Source organism: Lucilia cuprina, chromosome 3 (assembly GCF_022045245.1).
Source record: "Lucilia cuprina isolate Lc7/37 chromosome 3, ASM2204524v1, whole genome shotgun sequence".
In the NCBI taxonomy this organism is placed as follows: Eukaryota; Metazoa; Arthropoda; class Insecta; order Diptera; family Calliphoridae; genus Lucilia; species Lucilia cuprina.
This window is the reverse complement of record NC_060951.1, coordinates 58,753,883-58,773,932: the sequence shown is the minus strand read 5'-3', so window position 1 is coordinate 58,773,932 and position 20,050 is coordinate 58,753,883. Positions and strand designations below refer to the sequence as shown.

Sequence of the window (20,050 nt, the reverse complement as noted above, 5' to 3'; positions counted from 1 at the left end):
TTGTTTTTACTTGTTTTATCGATCATAGAATGTTTTATAACTTTAATTCATATACAATTGCCAATTCACAATCGTTGTTATACGATTGTATCGTAGTAAGTCGTATCTTTTATTATTTATTTTTTTTTGTTAAAAAAAATTTATGGGAAAATTAAACAAATGTTAATTCCCTGAAAAATGTTAGATATTTAAAATCAATCGTATTTTTAAATCTAAAATTATTTTAAAGCTTATATAATACATACTTTTTTAGCCTAATACAAAAAACATGCATTTGTATGTATATTTGTAGTTTATTTTCAATTTAATATTTTAATTAAATCAATGTTAGCGCAAATACCAACAGACCCATACAGACAGCAACTCAGACAGACAGTTACTTATGTAAATAATAGAATGATAAATAAATAATAACAATAATAATTAAAACAAATAAAATTACACTTGTGTTAACACATATCTAAAAATAAATTTACCAAATAGTTAATTGAATTAATTTATAAACATGCAGTTCTACAAAAAAGAAATTAAAAAATCACAAAAAAAAATTATAATAAAATAATAGAAAATATAAAATCCTAATGAATTTATCATAAACTATAATACCAACTACAACAATTTCAGCAAATAAACATTTTTTATAAAAACATTCACACACACATACATAATGAAAATATTAAACAAACATGCATTTAACTTGTAAATATAAACAAATTGAAAAACAACACACTAAAATGCATTTGTTTTTAGAAAACAACAAAAAGGAAAAAATAATACTACACGTTGAATGAACAAATAAAAAAAATACCAACTAATAAATTTCAAACTAATAAATACATTTAAACTAAAGCAAAACAAAAAAAGCAAAAAACCAAACCAAAAAACCAAATAATAATGTGTCTGTGTCTGTTAGTATAACTACCCATATGAATTGGTTTTAAAATTAACATATTCTAAAACAAAACAAACAACAAAACAAAATATTTAACATTTAAAACATAAATATTATTTCGAAATAGTTAAAATATAAAACGGAAGACAAACTTAAAAACTAATGCCAACAACAGCAAAGAAAACAAACAAATTAAACTAAAATAAAACCACATACACAAACATACTCACTTACATACAAACACAATAAACAAATCCTTTTGAAAATAGAAGTAACATTTTAAATAATTTTATTGCAATATTAATAATTTAATATAAACAGAAAACAACAAACAAAAGTAAAATTAAAAAAAAACACACATACATACTTACCATACTTAAACCGGAAAACGGAAATAGTTCATGCATTGAGGTTACATACATACATATGTACTGTATTTTTGTTTATGTAGTTGTATTAAATAACTAAAAATATACGTGTATATGTGGTAAAATAAAAAAAAAATAAAAGCAAAACAAAGAAAAGCATGAAGAATACAAATACAAATAAAACTTCGTAAAAAAATAAAACAAACACAAAAGAAAACAACAAATCCAAATTCTAAAATTACTTTAAGCTCTACTTTGTAAAGAAATAAAAGTATACTAATAATAAAGAAGAGAACATAGAGATAAGTTAAATGTAAATAACAATTTTATAGCAAAAACAAACACAACAAATAACATACATAAAACACTCACTTATACACACACATATACATACACACTCATTAAATTAAAAGCAATCCCTTAAGGATTAAACTTAACGAAACTCTGGTCTTCAGAACTTTAACTCGCCATACTTTTACACACATCAAACATAAAAACCAAATCTCGCTCTCTCTTTCTCTTTTTCTCATTCATACGTACTCATTCGCCTACCACCAACCATACATCTCAACACTTATCTCTTGGTATAAAAAACAACAACAAATATTTATTAAAAAAAAGAAAAACAAAAAATTAAATTAAAATTAAAAAAGAACTGCATACTGTTGTGACTTTATTATGATTAAACAAAATAAAATAAAAAACAAAATATATTAATAATAAAAACCAAACAAACAAAAAAAATAATAAATAAATGTGTTTGCAAAAAAAGTTCTTAAACTAAAAAAGTATGAAAATAAAAAAAATTAAAACCAAATAAAAAAAACACACACTTTAGCATTAGTCAAATAAAACAATTACATTAATTTTAGTTAAATTAATTTATAAATTAATTATTAAACAAATAAAACAAAAGACAAAAACAAACGTATTATAAGCGTAACAAAATAAAAAAACATCTAATTGGTTAAAAAAAAATTAAAAAAAACAATTGATACTAATTGAAAAAAATGAAAAATTATGGAAATTTTTTGAAAAAAAAAACAAATGAAAAAATACACATGAAAAAAGAAAAAAATTTTAAAAAAATCCCAGTGTTTTATTTGATAAATCAATAAATTCGTAAACGAAATTTGTAGGTTTTGCTGTTATAGAAAATTGGTAATACTAAGAAATTGGTAATGCATTGGATTTGGATAGTTTGTCATTAATTGTTACTAAAACACAATAAAAGGTCATAGTCTAGATTTCTACTGAATAAATTTTGCAACGTTCCACTATTACAAAATAAAGTAACTACATTGTCTCTTCATATGTATATCATGGCGATTACTTTATATTTTTTACAACAATGTTGTAAAGTTGGAAAGTTATAACGAAATGCTCAACTTTATTTCAATAAATTAATTGAAATGTTAATGTTGTTTAATGTAATTTTTACATAATTTCTCAAAAAATATAATTTTTTAATATTGTTTGTTAAATATCCAAATACGAAAAATTATAGGAGTTAAGGTATGAAATTTTGCTCAAATTTTGATTCCTTATAGGATTATAATTCTAATAAATTAAAACAAAAAAATTTTTGTAGTTTAATGCAATTTTTACATAATTTCTTAAAAAAAAAATATTATTTTTTAATATTGTTTGTTAAATATTCAAATACGAAAAATTAGTTAAGGTATGAAACTTTGCAGAAATTTTAATTCATTATTAGATTATAATTCTAACGCTTAAAAATAATTTGATATATTCCCAGATATCTAATATTTAAAAATTGACGAAACTAGTCAACCAAATACAAATTATTCACATGGCTTTTCAGAGGTCAACTAAATAGTTTGGGCTATTGAATAAAATATAATTTTTATATCGCAGTCATCTGTTCTATAGTTTGTAGTTTATATAATCTCGCTTGTAATCTTTCTAAAAGTTTAACTTTTGATTGTTTCAAAAGCCTGACTCTAGCCTAATCTATGGTCTTGATTCTATACTGTTCTATTGTATAGACTAAAGTCAATACTAGAGCCTGGACTGGTATAATTATTAACTTTGTAATATAGGCTTAAAAAGTCACAACTATAATCTACTTTAAGGTTCCATTATACAATCGAGAATAGCCCATACCATGAGAGACATTCACAGAAGTCTAGCCTAGATTATGATCTAATCTAGTGATTTGAATAAAATCCCTACTGTATTCCTATATTCCATTATATACTCTCGAGAATGTCATAGATTATCAGCTATATGCTATTATGTAGTTTCGACTATATTCTGTAGTCTATTCCGAAGTATCGACTGCAACCTATGCTGTAGTTTCTACTGTAATCTGTAATCTGTCTATTCTATAGTCTTCTCTAATCTATTTTATATTTGCCATTTACAATTATTTGCAATTATAAAGAAAATTTGCCAATTACAATTATTTTTAATTGTAATTAGTGTTTTGTCAATTACAATTACTGTTAACTGTCATTAAAGATATTTTATTAAAGCATTTCCTATTATAATTACAAGTCATTGTAACATCAATTACAATTACAAGTAATTGTAATTGGTTATTGGTCAATTACACATTACATATAATTAGAAAAACTTCAATTAAAATTACATGAAATTGTAATTGGTTATTGTTGAATTACACATTACAAATAATTGTAACTTGTGTAATCATTACAAAAATGAATTCCTTAGTCTAAAATAAAATCTCAAAATAGTCTATTATATATGATCAATCTATAATATAACATCGACTATTGCATTAACTTGACCATAGTAAATTCTATAGTTTCGATTACACCGTCCGATAAAAGGAGAAAAAATCGTTAGATAAGAACCGTGATTTACGTCTGATGCTATAAATTTTTGGGAAAAAAACCTGCGTTTTTAGTTTCTCATTTCGTGATCCTGTGTCCTTTCAAAAAGAAGTTTTAGAAAAGTACATTTTAAAAAAAAAATATTTTAAAATACTTTTACTAATCAAACAATGTCAAATTTGATGTCAATCCAACAAGAAGATTTGGGAAATATTTTGTATTATTTTTATTTAATACTGTCAGGATGAAAATCTGTCAAAAATATCTTTCAAAATTCTTATCCTTAAAAATCTATTAAAATTTTCAATATTATTATTTCAACAAAAAAGTTAAACGATTTTTTTGCACACAAAAATATTTTACAACTCTTTTGTTTAGGTTGACATCAAATTTGGCATTATATGATCAGTAGAAGTATTTTCAAATATTTTTTGAAAAATGTACTTTTCAAAACTTTGAAGTCCTTTTAAAAGGATGTGTATCATTTGGTTCGTATCTGATTTTGAGTGTCGGACGGTGTTATAGTATATTACATAGTCGTGCCTATATCTTGTTCTATAGTCTAAACTACAGTCAATATTATAAAATTCATTAGAATATCCTCGATTATATTCTATATTTATTTACTATCGACTACATTGTATTCTTTAGTCTCCACTAATTTCTTTTATAACATTAATTAAAATTAAATAAAAGCTCTCAAATAATTGACTGTTGATTTTTCTTAGTTACCAGAAATGAGAAAATTTTTAGATCCTCCAGATAAATTGTTTGTTTGGTTTGAAATATACAGATATTAGAAAAATCCAAGCTGCAGTGACATTGCTAATTTTAAGGTTATCATCTTAAACAGATTACGACAAATATCTTATAGTTCATTAACTCTTGATCGATTTGTTGTCATCAATTGAACTTATTGTTTGTAGGAACAGGATATTCATATGTATTTAAATGTTTATTAAGAGTTTTATAAATATCTTATTAGATAATTACTAAAACTATTCTAAATTTATGACAAATAATGTAAAAAACTGCTTTAAAAATAATAATAATAATCACCACTTATAAGAACATCACCCATTGACATCGAACTAAAAATGGCTGTAAAATGCATCGCTTAAAAAGCAACATGTGAAAAAAAAAATTCTAAAAAAAAACTCACCAAAATGAAAAAAAAACTTAAAAACAAAAGAAAAATTAAAATAAATTAATAACAAACATCATTTATATTTCCCACATTTCTAATTGCCATCAAGAAAAAAATGTATGTTTCAGTGCACACACAAATTGGTAAGCATTAATTAACTTAATTAAAATTGAAAGCATTTTTAATCACAGCAAAATAATTAATATTTAAAATACTATTTAACATTGCTAAACTAATATTTAAATTTATTTAATTACAGGCTACGACATAATGATACAAAATTGTAAATTAGTTAAGAAAAGTAAACAAATAAATGAAAGTTATATTAGTGACCAGCAACTACGAAGGTGATTGATTTCATTGCTAAGGAACGTTTTCAAAATAATAACAAAAAAATTTTACAGAAATTTTCACATATTAAAACATTTAAAAAATTATAATTGTAGAGTATCGAACACTATATCTTTACACATACACATAAACAAACAATAGTTAACACCTTACAAATGCACTTTCTTCTTGAAAAATCATTTCAAAAATTTGTGTAGGCAAGAAATTGTATTTCTTAAGAACATTTTTTTAACTACTTAGTAATTAGTTGTGTTTTATTTATGATTTATTTTTATATTGCTAAATATTTTAAAAATACATAAGTATTTAATTTTTTTTTTTTTTTTTGAAATTTCAGTACCGCTAACGTCAGACACAGATGAATAATATATTAATAAAAAATAATAAGAAATTTTAGTTTAATTATTTGTTTATTAATTTAATTAATTGTTATAAATAATTTTTATTGAAAGCTTGTTATCTACAAACATTTTTACAAAAAAAAAACCCTTTTTTATATTAATAAATATTTTTAAATTTTTAATTTATAAACTTCAATATAAATGAAATCATTTAGTTAATATTCTTTTAAATGTGTTCTTTTTCTTCTTCTTTTTTTATCCATTTCAGATATTATCGCTAAATGTATTTGTACAAAGAAAACATTTAAGATTGATTGATTAATTATTTAATTGTATTCATATGTATGTATTTGATTAAAACTTTGTTAATGTTAACAACTTTTTTTGATTTTTATTTATTGTACGTATTTGTATTAAAATTGTTTTTATTATAAACTTTTCAAATTTTTGTATAAAAAAAATAATTTTAAAATATCTTTATAATTTCTAATATTTATTGTATAATTATTTAATAAAATTTATTGTAAATATTGATCACTGAAAATTTTGCCGTATACTCAAACTTTTTAAAAAAAACCCTTGGGTGCTAAAATTCTAAATCGTTTTTATTAGTAATGTTTTTATTATCATTATAACTGTAATTATATTTATAATTAATATTTTAATGTATAATTTTTTTGTATAAATAAACTAACTATGTAATTAAGTTAAGTTTGTTAGTATTTTAAAACAGAACAAACAAATATTGATTAGATAAATAAAACTACAAACAAACAAACAAAAATAAATGAATTAACTAAAAACCCAGAACAGTAAAGCAGAGAACTCAACACTTATGACAAAACATCAACAAAAAATCTAGTTAGTAAAACGACTTTTTTTAAACAAACAAAAATAACATTAAAACAAATTTGTTTAGAATAGAATAGACAAACAAATGCAAATCATGTTAGTTTTTAAGTAAAAGAAAATTAATAAATAAATTGATATAAAAAAAATAAAGAATGTTGTTTGATTATTAAGGTTTATTTTTAAGAAGATATTAATATAACAACCCAGCAAAAACTTGACAAAACTTGTAACCACTTATTAACATTATTTTCAACGACTACTACATATAGTTCTGATTACAAAGAAGTACTTAAATAACGTCTATATAAATACTTTCGAATGCATTAGACAGCTTCTCTGATAAGATATAGAAGCTTCTTTAGTTATGGCACAATTATAAATTTACAGAATTTTGTATTGGGGACACAAGTATACAGTCAAAAAGACTAAAAATCTTTATAACCTACACCACTATAGTGGGGAAGTTTGTAACACACAAAAATATTGGTCCATTACTCACCTTAAAGCTGGAGGTCCACACCACGCGTTCTACGCTTTCTCGCATTCTATGTGTCCGTCAAAAAGTAGAAACAATGTATTTGTATGCTGAAAGTTTCAAGTACAAAAACGTAGAATGCCTTGACGCGTAGAATGCTTAAAGTAGATCTACTTTGTATTTTAATAAGCGTCACAAGCGACATGTCAGCTGATTTTGACATTTTAAATTATTAATTTAATTCGTATTTATCAATTTTAATAAAATAGAATGAGTTCAATGATAAAAAATAAACTCTTAAACAGCGTAGCATGTAACTTGAAGCGGAGAACGCGTAGGTGGCATGAAAAGCGCGTAATGCTTTGACGCGAAGATGCGTAGTGTGGATCTCCGACTTAAGACATGCCCTTCATTCCATCCATCTGGCTAGCTGTCCATGTAAATCTTGTGCACAAGGTACAAGCTGCAATTTTCAAGATAATTTCATGAAATTTGAGACAAACATTTTTTTTTGGCACAGGGACGAAGTCTATTAAAAATGTTGAAATAGGTCCATAATTTCACCTAGCCCCCATACAAGCGCACCCCTGATTTGGGCTATTTATGCTATAATTACGTCAAATATCTCATCAATAATTGGCACAAACAACACCAAAAATAAATAATTTTTAAGATATACTCATGGTGTAGTGTGTTATATTGTCGGTCATGCCCGACTATACTTCCCTACTTGTTTTGAATTGGGTCCACACTCTTAATTTCTTGTTTCTAGGTTTAATTTTATAGAAAATTCAGAAAGTAGCTTTATGGAAAATTCAAAAGAGTACCTTTTGAATTAATTTCATATATATTGCTTCAATATTAAAAAAATTAAAAAAATGAATTTAAAAAAAAACAAAAGAGTACCAAGAAGTTCACTTTTTCCGGTTCTCACCTAATTTCGACTCTATATACTTAATTTCATGTTTCTAGGTTCAATATAATAGAAAACTCAAAAAGTACATTTTGCAGAGCGAAAATGTACCATTGATTTGTTTTCTGGGCTAAAAAAGTACCTTTTGAAAAACGAAAAAAGTACCAAAAAGTTCACTTTTATGTCTTCTCACGAAAAAGTACAACAAAGTTTCCTTTTAATTCTCTCTACTTAATTTCATATTTCTTATATATACCCTTCTCAAGAAGGTTAAGGGTATAAAAAAAAGTACAATATCAAACCTATTTTAATGGACAACCTTAAACTGAAGTTAAATATTAAAATTTAAAAATTTATTGCTGAAATATACATGTTGCTAAAAATCTTAAGCATACTGTCCATTCATGCAATTTTGAAAATAATTGAAATTTTATACATGATCTTATATATAACTGTAAATGAAGTCTATTTGAGATAATTGCTCCATTATTTCACTAAATTAATTACTACTAAATTATGTGAGGATAGTACTATTTTAGATAAACGTCTTTGAAAATGGCAATAATTTATACAATTCTATTCAGCGCTTAAATAATTTTAACTTTTAAATAAAACGAATTTTGTGTCTACATAACTCCTTTAATGCGCATGTTTATTTTGAGATAATATTGATTTTATAAAGAAATAAACAAAAGCTATAGGCTTATAAAACTTTTAAGTAAATTTTCAAACCAAAATACAATTCACAGTTTTAAAAGCTTTTCATTCACTATAGTAGTATGTAGTAGAATTCTAAAATAACTTGATGTGCTAATAAAGTGCTGCTTTTCTACAAATCGAAACCTAACAACAGCTTTTTATCCTGTGCAACAGCAAATCACTTTTATTTCCTAAAAAAAAATAAAACAAATAATTATTTACAATTCATATGTGTTGCTATAACAATACAACTTACTTGTTAACTTTTAATAATATATAATAAATATTTTAAAACGTTTAAATATTCTTTTAAAATTTTCCAATAAAAATACCACTATGCCGACCATATAACCGCCAGCCAAAACAAACCAACCAAACTGAAAGTGTTCCAAGGTTAAAGGTCTAGCTATTTTTAACGTTGGCATGCGCATAGTTAAAATTCCGGAGCAATAACCTTCTTGTATGGCTTCCAAAAACCATTTATCAATCAGACCAGCTGCATTAGATCTTAAAATGAAACGATTTAAGGGTCTTTCGTACTGGGAATGAGCGGGCATTAGAAATCCAAAAGGCATAGTAGTTAAACACTCCTTGACTATTTGACTTATGGGTTGTTTCAAATGTATTTGCTGATTTAAAGCGAATTGTATGCGATCTGTTAGATCTGTATAAGAATGATGTGAGTTTAAGGCCAATATATCGTCCATTAATTCCGAAGCATTACGGGCACGTAATAGTTTTGAAAAAGCTTGAGGTAAATCACGATTAGTTAAAATAGTAGGAATTTCATAGTCCACTGCATCTACAATAATACGGCGTTGTATAAGTTGCGCTAACGTATCAATCGTGGGCTTAAATGTAAGCCCCGAAAAGAAACTAGTTAAAGAGGCCATATATAAATTGGAGAAAATAAAACCCATGACCACTATTAAACTAAACCATAAGGCATTAAACCATTTGAAATGTACATAACAGCAACTTGTAAACGAGGGCAAATACATCATTAATCTCCAAACATTTAGAAATATTTCAGTCACATCTACATCTGCTGTCGATCTATGAGCTAAACGTTTGTATTTTACAAACCAACCAAATAATTTGGCCAAGCTTAGGATTAGCCAAGTGGCTAAAAAACTTATCCAAACTTTACTCTCAAAAGGCATTATAAAAAACTTATATTTTGATTGTTCCTTCGGAAAGGGTACCACCACACATCTTTGCAGCATATGCAAAGGATAACTTAAGTGCACACCTTTATAGGGTATATAAGGATTAATGGCCAAATCAGCTTCATCATTTTCAACTCTTTGTATAATATCAAATATGTTGTAACTTTTATTCATATTAAAATACATTAAATCCATTTCGGCTTTATATTCCTTGAGAAAGGCTTGAAATAGAGAGGCCACATAGCCTAGTAAGGGTTTCTTCTGTTTGCCCACATACTCTCTTTTATCAAATACTCTAGGTGGATCAAATTGAGCCAGTGTTCTTATTTTGTATTTATGTAAATTTCTAAATTTATCCGGATACAACTCCAATTTGCTAAAATCCGTCATATTTATAATTTTTTGGCCATCAAAAAGATTATAGTTATAAATTTCATATTCCAACTGGTAATATTTTTCATTGTCCACTAGAATTAAAACATTAGTAAAACCTTTTTTCCAGCACCATTCAAAGTGTTCTCTCAAGTCCAAACGTGGATTTCTCCTTCTGGGAAGTTTAGTAATGAAAACACCCTTAACATAACCCTGCCTACCCAAAAACGCAGTATTTAAGTGATTCCACCAGGCTTTGTGTTCTAATGCTGCCACCGCTATGAAAAATATTTGTCTATTAAAACCCGTTTCATAATTAAAACTAATGTCACCATAATTTCTTGTCATCACTAATTTCGGTATGCTATTGCTTTCGGCTACTCTTATGTATGGCTCGATTTCTTGAGATTGTCCAAATATTGCCAAAGTTAAAATTTCTGTTGTATTCTCAACTGCTTTTACAATGTCGTTTAGTTCCTGTAGTTGCCAACTAGCTTCCATACTAAGAAGTGTTATATTAAGTAGTTGCAGCAGAAAGTCCATGTTTAACGTTGAATGTTTAAAATGAAACTGAATGTCTTTGATTGGATTTCCATAAAAAATTTTTGAGCAGAATTTCAAAATAATTTGCACACTAGTTTTGGAAAGACAAATTTACGAAATATAGATGTCATTTGATAAATTATTTAATTGACCGCAACAGGACCTTTAAATACTGTAAGGTAAATTTCATTAATATAATTTTTAAAGGTGAAATCGTAAAATTGTGTGAACATTTAACATTGCAACTGAAATCGACTCTGAGTTCCTGAAGCGTTCAATGAAAAAAAATAGTATTAAAATTTTTTAAATATTTTTTTTTTTTTTAATTTTAAATACTTTTTTCTACTTTAGTTTCTTTAAAATTGAACTTTATCCTTAATCCTGATTACTTATTTTTTTTAATAAGAAATGTTTTATTATAGTTCAAATCGCCTCTAGTTCTTTAAAATGCTAAAATACGAAATTAAAACTTTCAATGGACAACAAAATTCGGATAAGTTTCTTAAACGGCTAAAAGTTCTGCCATAAAATTGGTAGTAAACATCGACATTCGTACTTAAGAAACGAGTCATTAGACCTTTATTATTTGTCTTTATGACAAACAGATAGACAAAATGTTGAAATGTTTGGAGTCAATACCAATCATATCCTCTTGATGTTGTGTTTAATGCTCATTTCCTTCGAACATTCTCTTCATCTCTTAAACCCACACATGTGCATTTCTTAACATTATTTACACAGTTTTGTCGCTCCATGTACAATCACATTGTTCAAGTATCAGACTTTACAGTACATCAGACTTTAACCAATATTCTTTACCCGGGAACTTTGTTTAAGCTAAAAAAAAAAATCACAGACAAGTCTGCACTGCGTACTACCGTTTGCCATGGTCGGTAATCTAGATATACTGGTAGGATATCTTCCCCCAGTATTGCAACTGCCTTATTATGGAGTCTCTAATCAAGCACTTTATCAGAAACTTATCACGAAAATTATATTTCACAGTACATGAATCTTTGAACCAAGCATCCAAGCAAAAGCATGTTGGAAAATTAAACCTGATTCGCATTCTACGCTTAAAGTTACATGCAATGCTTTTTAAGCGTCAATATTTTATTTTTTAAAAAATTCTCATTTTTATATAAAAGTCGAAAGCAGATCCACTTTAAGCATTGCACGGAATGCTTATATTTCCACTTTCAAACTTAAGTTGAAATATAAGGAACACAGACACTTGGACTAAACAATGTTTTTTATAACATTTTACAACATTCATTCATTACAAAAAAGAAATCCTTTCTAATCTAAGGATTTATTAAATAAAAACCAAATATACAATATTCCACGAGGATCCCCAAGGAACCTCAAATCAACTAATCAAACAGGGCAAAATCCTGCGGGTGACTGATCATCCATATCGAATCATTCCAAGGAAAGGTTGAGGATACATTAAATCATAATCACTTTAATTCTTCGTAAAATAGACGACAAACATAAAAATTGTTCTAGTTTCTTTAATCTTACTTATTTACTCCAACTAATCAACTACATGAAAACACTGTACAATAAGTGTAAAAAATTAATTTATTTTCACTATTTACATTTCAACGCTCCTAATAAATTAAATGAATTTTAAAATTATTTGTTTTGTTTGAAAATCAAACACAGGCAGTAAATCAAAATAACACATTGTTAACAACTCATTACTATACATCAGAAGTAGTAGTACGTTTTATACAATTACCTCCAAAAAACTTATTTAAACAAATATCCTCCACATTTATGAATGAATATAATCCAATATTATTCCCTACACGTGACTTGGTATTCATGCGCATGCTTATTACATTGTAAACAAAATACTTGCTGGTACAATGCACCCAAAGGAAAACCAAACGTAATCTACACACGGCATGCAAACACACATTTAACGTACTGAAGCAAAATTCATACCATCAGTTTGTAGCTGTCAGTCATTATTTTCATGTTTGGCGCCTAAATCTAATACATCCTTTCAATACACACACACACACACACATTTGCAACATAAACATTTGAACATGTGTTTGTGTACATATAAGTATGGTTGTGGCAATAGCTGTGACAATATAGGCAAAACAAAAAAAAAAATACAAACTAGACTAGAAGAAGGAGGCATAGTCATCAAGTCGTACAAAATAATAACGGAACTTAAGTTTTCGAGACAATTTGATTTTTGTGTTAGTTGCATTGCAACCATTTGTGCGTGTAAAAGCTTTTCGCAAGAAAACGGTTAAATTGAAAAAAAAATTATTATAAATATTTAAATAAAAAATTTAAATTTTTAAAAAATATATTAAAAATATGAGTTTTTATTAATTTTTAATTAAATTTTTTATATCCAAAAAATTGTTTAAAAAATGTTTATTTTAAAACGTCCTTTATTGACACTGTGGTGGTAAGTGTGTGTTTGACGTTTGGGTTAAAATTTTAAAAATGAAAAAATCAATTAACAATTTTTTTAACATCGTCATTAATGATGTACACTTCCGTAGATTATCTAAATTACTATGGAGGTGAATATGTGATGTGATATTTTTAGTCTAATTATTTTATTTAAAAAAGCTAAAATTAATGAAATGAGTGAAAGCTTAAGTTAAAATTTTTTAATTTAAAATTAAAAAATATATATTAAAATTTCTTTTAAAATTTACAAAATATTGTATAAAAAGTTCATTATTAAAAATAAATGGTATAAAAATTTTATTCATAAACCTTTAATAAATTTGTTATAAATCCTTCAGTTTTTAATGGACCTGATGAAAAAAGTTATTAAAATTTTGGCATTCAAAAATGATTCAAAATAAAACCTGAAAATCTTCAAATACTGTAATATTAAATACGTATAAAGTATGTAAAAACAACATTCTTTTTTTGAAATCGAATATTATTTTGTGAAATAGTAACGAAGTAACGAAGTGAGGATAAACAAGTCTATATTTCGAAAACTGAAATCCCTTAAGAAAAAAACAAATGAACTATTGACAAAAGCTGTGCCTGAGTTCTGTAAAGAAAATTTTCTAATCGTCTTTTCAAAACAAGGTGAACTCACGTAATTCAAATATATTTTTGATAATTTTAAAGTCTTTAGTATAAAAATTATCTGAATCACAGAACTAAAAAGCAGAAGACTCTTGTATTTTAATGTTTTTTTTTCTCGACTCGAAAGTTACAGAAGACAGGCACTGAACTAAAAAAAAATGCAATTTAAACAATTTACTTTTTGAAAAATTTTGTATTAAAAAATCTATAACTTCGTCAATTTCTAATGGATTTTTGAAAACAAAGTTGTGTTTTACTCATGAGCAGACATAGTTTTCAAGTGTAAAAATATATTTAATTATTTCCGAACTTGGAATACGGTGCAGAACTAAAATCAAAAATATATTTTTTACAAAAAAAATGCACGAATATCTGTTCTGGAAAACAATATCTGTGTTACTATCTGACTGATTTATCGTCGGACTATCTGACTGATTTATCGTCGCCCAGCCTAAATGGCTAATCGTAGAATTATGAAAATTTGACACTAGATGTCTATTTGGATATGTAGACCAACGCATTTCTGTTTATTTGGGTATAAAATGGGGAAAAACTGGTGAAGCAGGTTTTTTTAATTATCTTACACAATATTAGTGATACAAGAAACTTGCATATAATTCTACTCTTAAAAAAAGTAAATGGATGTCTGGCACTTTTTCGACAAAGTTGATTTTTATACCACATTCGGCTTTAAAACCTTTTCATTAATATTTATAATAAAACGTTTGGAAATATTTCGGACAAATCTTTCAAAATAACGAGACACCTGTTTCATACTTCCTTTTTGGATGTTAAAAGGAGAAAACGGTATTTCTGTTACTTTTTTCGATTAATTTTACTTTTTACTTCGATTAATTAAGATATTCTTATTTTATATACTTATTATACGGACTAACTCTGTAATATTTAGTTAAACAAAATATTAGCAATTTCTTTATAATATTCTTTCAAAATAACGACACACCTGTTTCGTCATTCCTTTTTGAATGTAAAAGGGAGAAACCCGTATATTTGGTACTTTTTTAGCACATTAAGAAATCTTTTTCGATTAATTATATATATGCCTATTATACAACAAACTCTGTAATATTTATTTAAACAAAATATTTGTAATTTCTTTAAAAAAAAGTACCAAAAAGGGGAAAAAGAATACACAAAATAAGCTATTGGTATATTACTTTTGAATTCGGAAACAAAGGCTCTGATTAGTATTGAACATAGTAACATAAAATTGAACATCACTAGTGGGAATTCATAAGAAGTGGAATTCGGGAACGAAGGCTACTTTTTGTATGTCCTCTAATATGAAGACAAAACACAAAATTTAATTTAGAAACATACATTTTAACATACAGATTTATTTATTATATCGTCAATGTTAGTTAGAAACCGTTCTTATTAAATGAAACGGTTCTCATTATTATAAAAGGGGAATTTTTAGCACTTTTTGTTTTTCTAATGGTACTTTTTGAATTTTCTATAATATTGAACATAGAAATATGAAATTTAACATGTGGTAATTTTTTTTTTTTTTTTTTTTTTTGTACAAGTAATAGTTTTTGAATATAGAAATTAGAAACTAAACGTATGCAGTACTTTAGGAATAATATTCTATATGGAAGATATTTTGGTACTTTTTCATTTGTATTTTACTTAGGTACCCAGCAAAAATAAAAAGAATAACATTTATTACCACTTCAAAAGTAGCACTAAATGAATTTTTTTACCTTACGTAGAAGTGACGTTAATTGACGTCCAAAGAAGCGAAATGAATTCACTTTTTTTAAAATTTAAGGTTTATTTTTTATACAGATTTTTTTAATTAAACCAATAAATGCGTGTAATATATTTATTTATGTTAATATTATTTGAGTCAAATTATTTGTATTCTATAATACATCAATTTCACTTTCTTATAACTTCCAAAAAAATAACATAAAAATTACTTCCTGTGAATAACTTCAGGTGTAGTAAATTTGGAATCAAATAGTCCTTTTTACTTGATCTCTCCTATGACAAGCCTATGTTAAAATCATAATTACTTCAGGTCTTTTTCATTACTTCCACGGAGTAAATTCTAATTCTTTTTCGCTTTATAAATATATTTTCATTAAAGAAAACATAAATAATAAACATAATTAAAAAAAATGTTTTAATACTAATTTGTTAATCAATATGTTTTCACAACAAACCAAGTGAAAAGTTTTTGGTTTCCCTGATATTTGTCATTACAAATCTAATTTTTCTAATTGACCCAAAGCTACATATTGGCTCTTTGCGACAATTGTATACACATAAATGGCTAATTTTAAACAATTTATCATAGGAAAATTCACACCAGTTAATACAAAAAAAAAAACAAAACAATGCTCACAGCTAAATTTCAAAAATATGCGATATATAAATACTTTATGTGCTGGTCATTGTCATACTTAAACTGCAAAGTACTTTTTCTATTGTTATAAACTTTTTTTGAATCATAATGAAATTGTTGCTAAATATGACAGACTTAAGCTAAATTAAATTTAATAATTGATAATTGAAAAATATGCCAAAATTATAGACAGAAGAAAAAACAACAATTTAATTATTGATGTGTTTGCGAGACTAGTAAAAAGTACGAAAAATACACATACATATAAAATTCTATAATAAATCAAGTGACGGATTATGAAAACAATTAAATTTTTACTGTACTAATGAAGACCTAAAGATAAGAGGACTCATGACTATACATGTGCAATATATGTATACAAAACCATAATACTAAATCTATAAGCTAGATTGAAATAAAACGTCATCATGGCAGATGACTTGTAAGCGTTTGAATGGTTTGAGTTAAATTCACCTACAAGTATGCAACATATTTGAGATACATCTATAGTTTTACTCTATACATGTGGTTCAACGTGCACTGTTTTGTTTAAAATGTGGTATTTTTTTCCAATATTTTCTCTTTTTTTTCGTAAAAAAGCCAAGTAAATCAAGAGATTGTTTTTTGCAAATACAGCAAAATTGCTTAAGCTGTCACACTACTACATAACAAACAGTTTAGGTTAAGTGCAATGCAATGAACAAAAACAAAAAAAAAAAACTACAGAATTCAAGTGCATTATCCATCCATAACAACTGCTATAATAAAATAAACAATATTCTATAAAAAAAGAAACACATACTTTCGCACGCTTGCCAGTTTGTTTAATACGAATGTATGCGTAGGGTTTTATACACAAACATGTACATATATTAGTGTGCGTTGCCCAGAGTGACATATCATTAAGAACACATTTAGGAATTAAAAGTACTTACATAGAATCTAGTACTTACATAGAACAAATACCCGAAAATTAATTTTGTTTTTAACTTATTTAAAACACTTCCGTTTTTATCTTTTCTTTATTTTACAATTTTATTTCCGAACCAGCAAAAATAATTTTCCTTTATTTTCCATATTTAATAACTCAAATTTATTTTTGTTATTGTTAAAGTTTATAATTTTATAGAAATTTTGTTTACAAAATTTTGTATACAAAAATAAAACATACTGTACGTATGATTAATATTAATTATAGGTTATATTAGAAAATACTTGATATCTTTGGCTTAAATTGACCTAATTTAAAAATATTCAAACGCATTAAGTACCTAAACGTATATGTTATCAGTCTGATTATATAACATCCCTTAATCTTAGAAGACCTAACTGGTTGTATCCATAAAACCTTCCCACTATATACACGACACTTTTTTCGCACATCTTTGTTGAACATTTTTTTTTCCCATATTAAAGTACATTTTCTTACATTGTAGTTATAGCATTTTTTTCTTTTTATTTTTTAATAAATTTATTAAAAACTTTTATCCGTATCTTTATATAAAAGTAAATTCTTTGATGTATTGAATAAGGGGGACAAAAACTGAGATGTTGATTTCTATTTGTCGGTATTCATGTACAAATAATATCTATGAATGAGTGTTTTTTCTTATATTTGTCTTAATTTTATCAAAGTTCAAATTGTAATTTAGAAAAAAATAAATACAAAAAAACTCTTTAATTGAATAGAATAAAGAATTAAATCAATTTAAAAACCGAACAGGGATTTCCTTTTGAAACCTACACAACTTAAGGTATTTATAGCTGTAATACTTAAGGTATTACGGAACCCAATCTGATATCAGTTTGTTTTCTCTACCGGCCATACTTTTCTCTCAAAATGTCATCGAATATTTTTGTCATATATTTTTATATAATTATAAAAATATATTTACGCTTAAGTGTTATTTTTGATTTTTCCATGTTATCAAATAACAGGTCTCTATTATAAAATATTCCTAAAATTCATGTAAATCGGTTGAAAACAAAATAGTACCTCACTATAGTTTCAAGAAAATTTCTCAATATTGCATAGCTTGAGTTTGACCTTAACAGTTTAAGGGTTAACATTACTCGATTTTAATAAACCTTAGATATCTATCTTGAATTTTATATTCTGAAAAGTTTTTATAAAAAAATACATTTTTTCAAAATTTTTACTAAAATATTTTGCGATAGATGTGCGATATTTCTAACTAGTTTCCGTACTATTTCATTTCCCTTTTCATTGTCCTTTATCTACATCGAGATTCAACTAAAATTTTAAAATTTGTTTATAAAAAAAGTTTAAAATTGAAGTTTTTAAACTGTCATCTTAAGGATTTCTATTCATAACTATACCCCAAATACACAGAAAAAACTGAAAATGAGTTTTAATTATCAAAATAATTGTATCAAACAAGTTTTGCACCTATAACCAAAATGATGATATCAATTACCAAATTTGTAAAAAAGTAAAAATATATATTTTTTTTCCAAATAACGGATTAATCAGAACAATTAATGTCAATAATTGAGACAAGATTTAAAATTAATTAATTCATTAATTGTATAAATTAAATTTTTAATAAATATAAAATTGATTATTTTATTAAATTATTAATCAAATAAATTAAACTGTTTGATAGAGAATTTTTTATAAATCAATTAAGATGGTGATTCAAACAATCAAATTATTAATCGATTACACACAACGTTAAAGGAATACTAGACCTTTAACAATGCGTTCAGCATTTTCAAAAATTATCACTTTATTGACACAATTTAACATATAAAGTGTTTCATAAATTGTAAAGAAACTTGAATATTAAATGCCTAAAATTTTATGGACTATTTAAGAATTATAAATATTGCTAGCACAAAAATTAAAAATAAAATATTTAAAAAAATTTAAAATGGAAGAGAAGGCCAGAAAAAATTTTTCAATCAATTAAAAAATTAATTGAATTAATTAAAAATTTAATCAAAATTTTACACTTTAGTTTCAAACAGTGTCAAAAAACGAGATAATTAAGACAAATAAAAATTTGTTTAAATAAAAAATAAAGAATATTAAAACATGTTAATTGAAAATAAACTACCGATAATTTTTTCTGTGTATGTTTTACGCTAACTAATGAGGATAAAAACTCATTAGTTTTGTAAAACTTAATAATTGGATGAATTTGTAATAACTTTTATAATTTTAAACAGATTTTAAAATTTAGAGTCAAAATGTTTGTAAAACCGTGTCATCAATTAACATGGTGCATCACGCAAATTTTTCAGAATGCTTTTCTATAACTCAAAGAAGAGTGGACACCAAAATATTTCAAGTTTTTGGAATAATATGTTTATTACTTTTTGAATTTTCTGTAATATTAAACAACAATATTAAACATCTATAATAGGGAACTTATTGATATTGCAGATACACTGGATATAGAAAGTTCTCATACAATATTCCTTTAATTTACAGCTTCTTGCAATCTTTCTACACAACTTTGTACTGCACTAAAGAGATAATAAATATATTGTTACCCCAGCTTTAGAATGCGGGTTTAAGCTCACAGAAAAAACTGAAAATGAGTTTTAATTATCAAAATAATTGTATCAAGCAAGTTTTGCACCTATAACCAAAATGATGATATCAATTATCAAATTTGTAAAAAAATA

General features: G+C 25.4%; 2 protein-coding genes across 3 annotated transcripts in view; one reads left to right on the top strand and one right to left on the bottom strand.

Annotated features, from left to right (window-relative positions):
• Nucleotides 1-6,322, top strand: part of LOC111677536 (disintegrin and metalloproteinase domain-containing protein 23) — a 325,168-nt gene extending 318,846 nt beyond the window's left edge. The window contains exon 25 of one of the 2 annotated variants that reach the window (XM_046946670.1): nucleotides 6,187-6,322. In XM_046946670.1, coding sequence (XP_046802626.1) covers nucleotides 6,187-6,199 — 13 coding nt within the window. In that variant the 3' untranslated portion in view covers nucleotides 6,200-6,322. Of the gene's footprint in view, nucleotides 1-5,485; nucleotides 5,817-6,186 lie in introns of those variants that run through there. The other variant, XM_046946671.1, reaches the window with a different exon arrangement.
• A 2,929-nt stretch (nucleotides 6,323-9,251) lies between these two features.
• Nucleotides 9,252-10,941, bottom strand: LOC111677894. Its single transcript, XM_046947126.1, has 2 exons — nucleotides 9,312-10,941; nucleotides 9,252-9,259 (listed from the first exon to the last, which is right to left on the bottom strand). The coding sequence occupies exons 1-2, from the start codon at nucleotides 10,939-10,941 to the stop codon at nucleotides 9,252-9,254; spliced, it is 1,638 nt and encodes a 545-aa protein (XP_046803082.1).
• Between the last annotated feature and the right edge of the window lie 9,109 nt (nucleotides 10,942-20,050).

Coding starts and splice junctions, on each gene's coding strand:
- LOC111677894 (XM_046947126.1), bottom strand. CDS start 10,941: ATGGACTTTCTGCTGCAACTACTTAATATAACACTTCTTAGTATGGAA.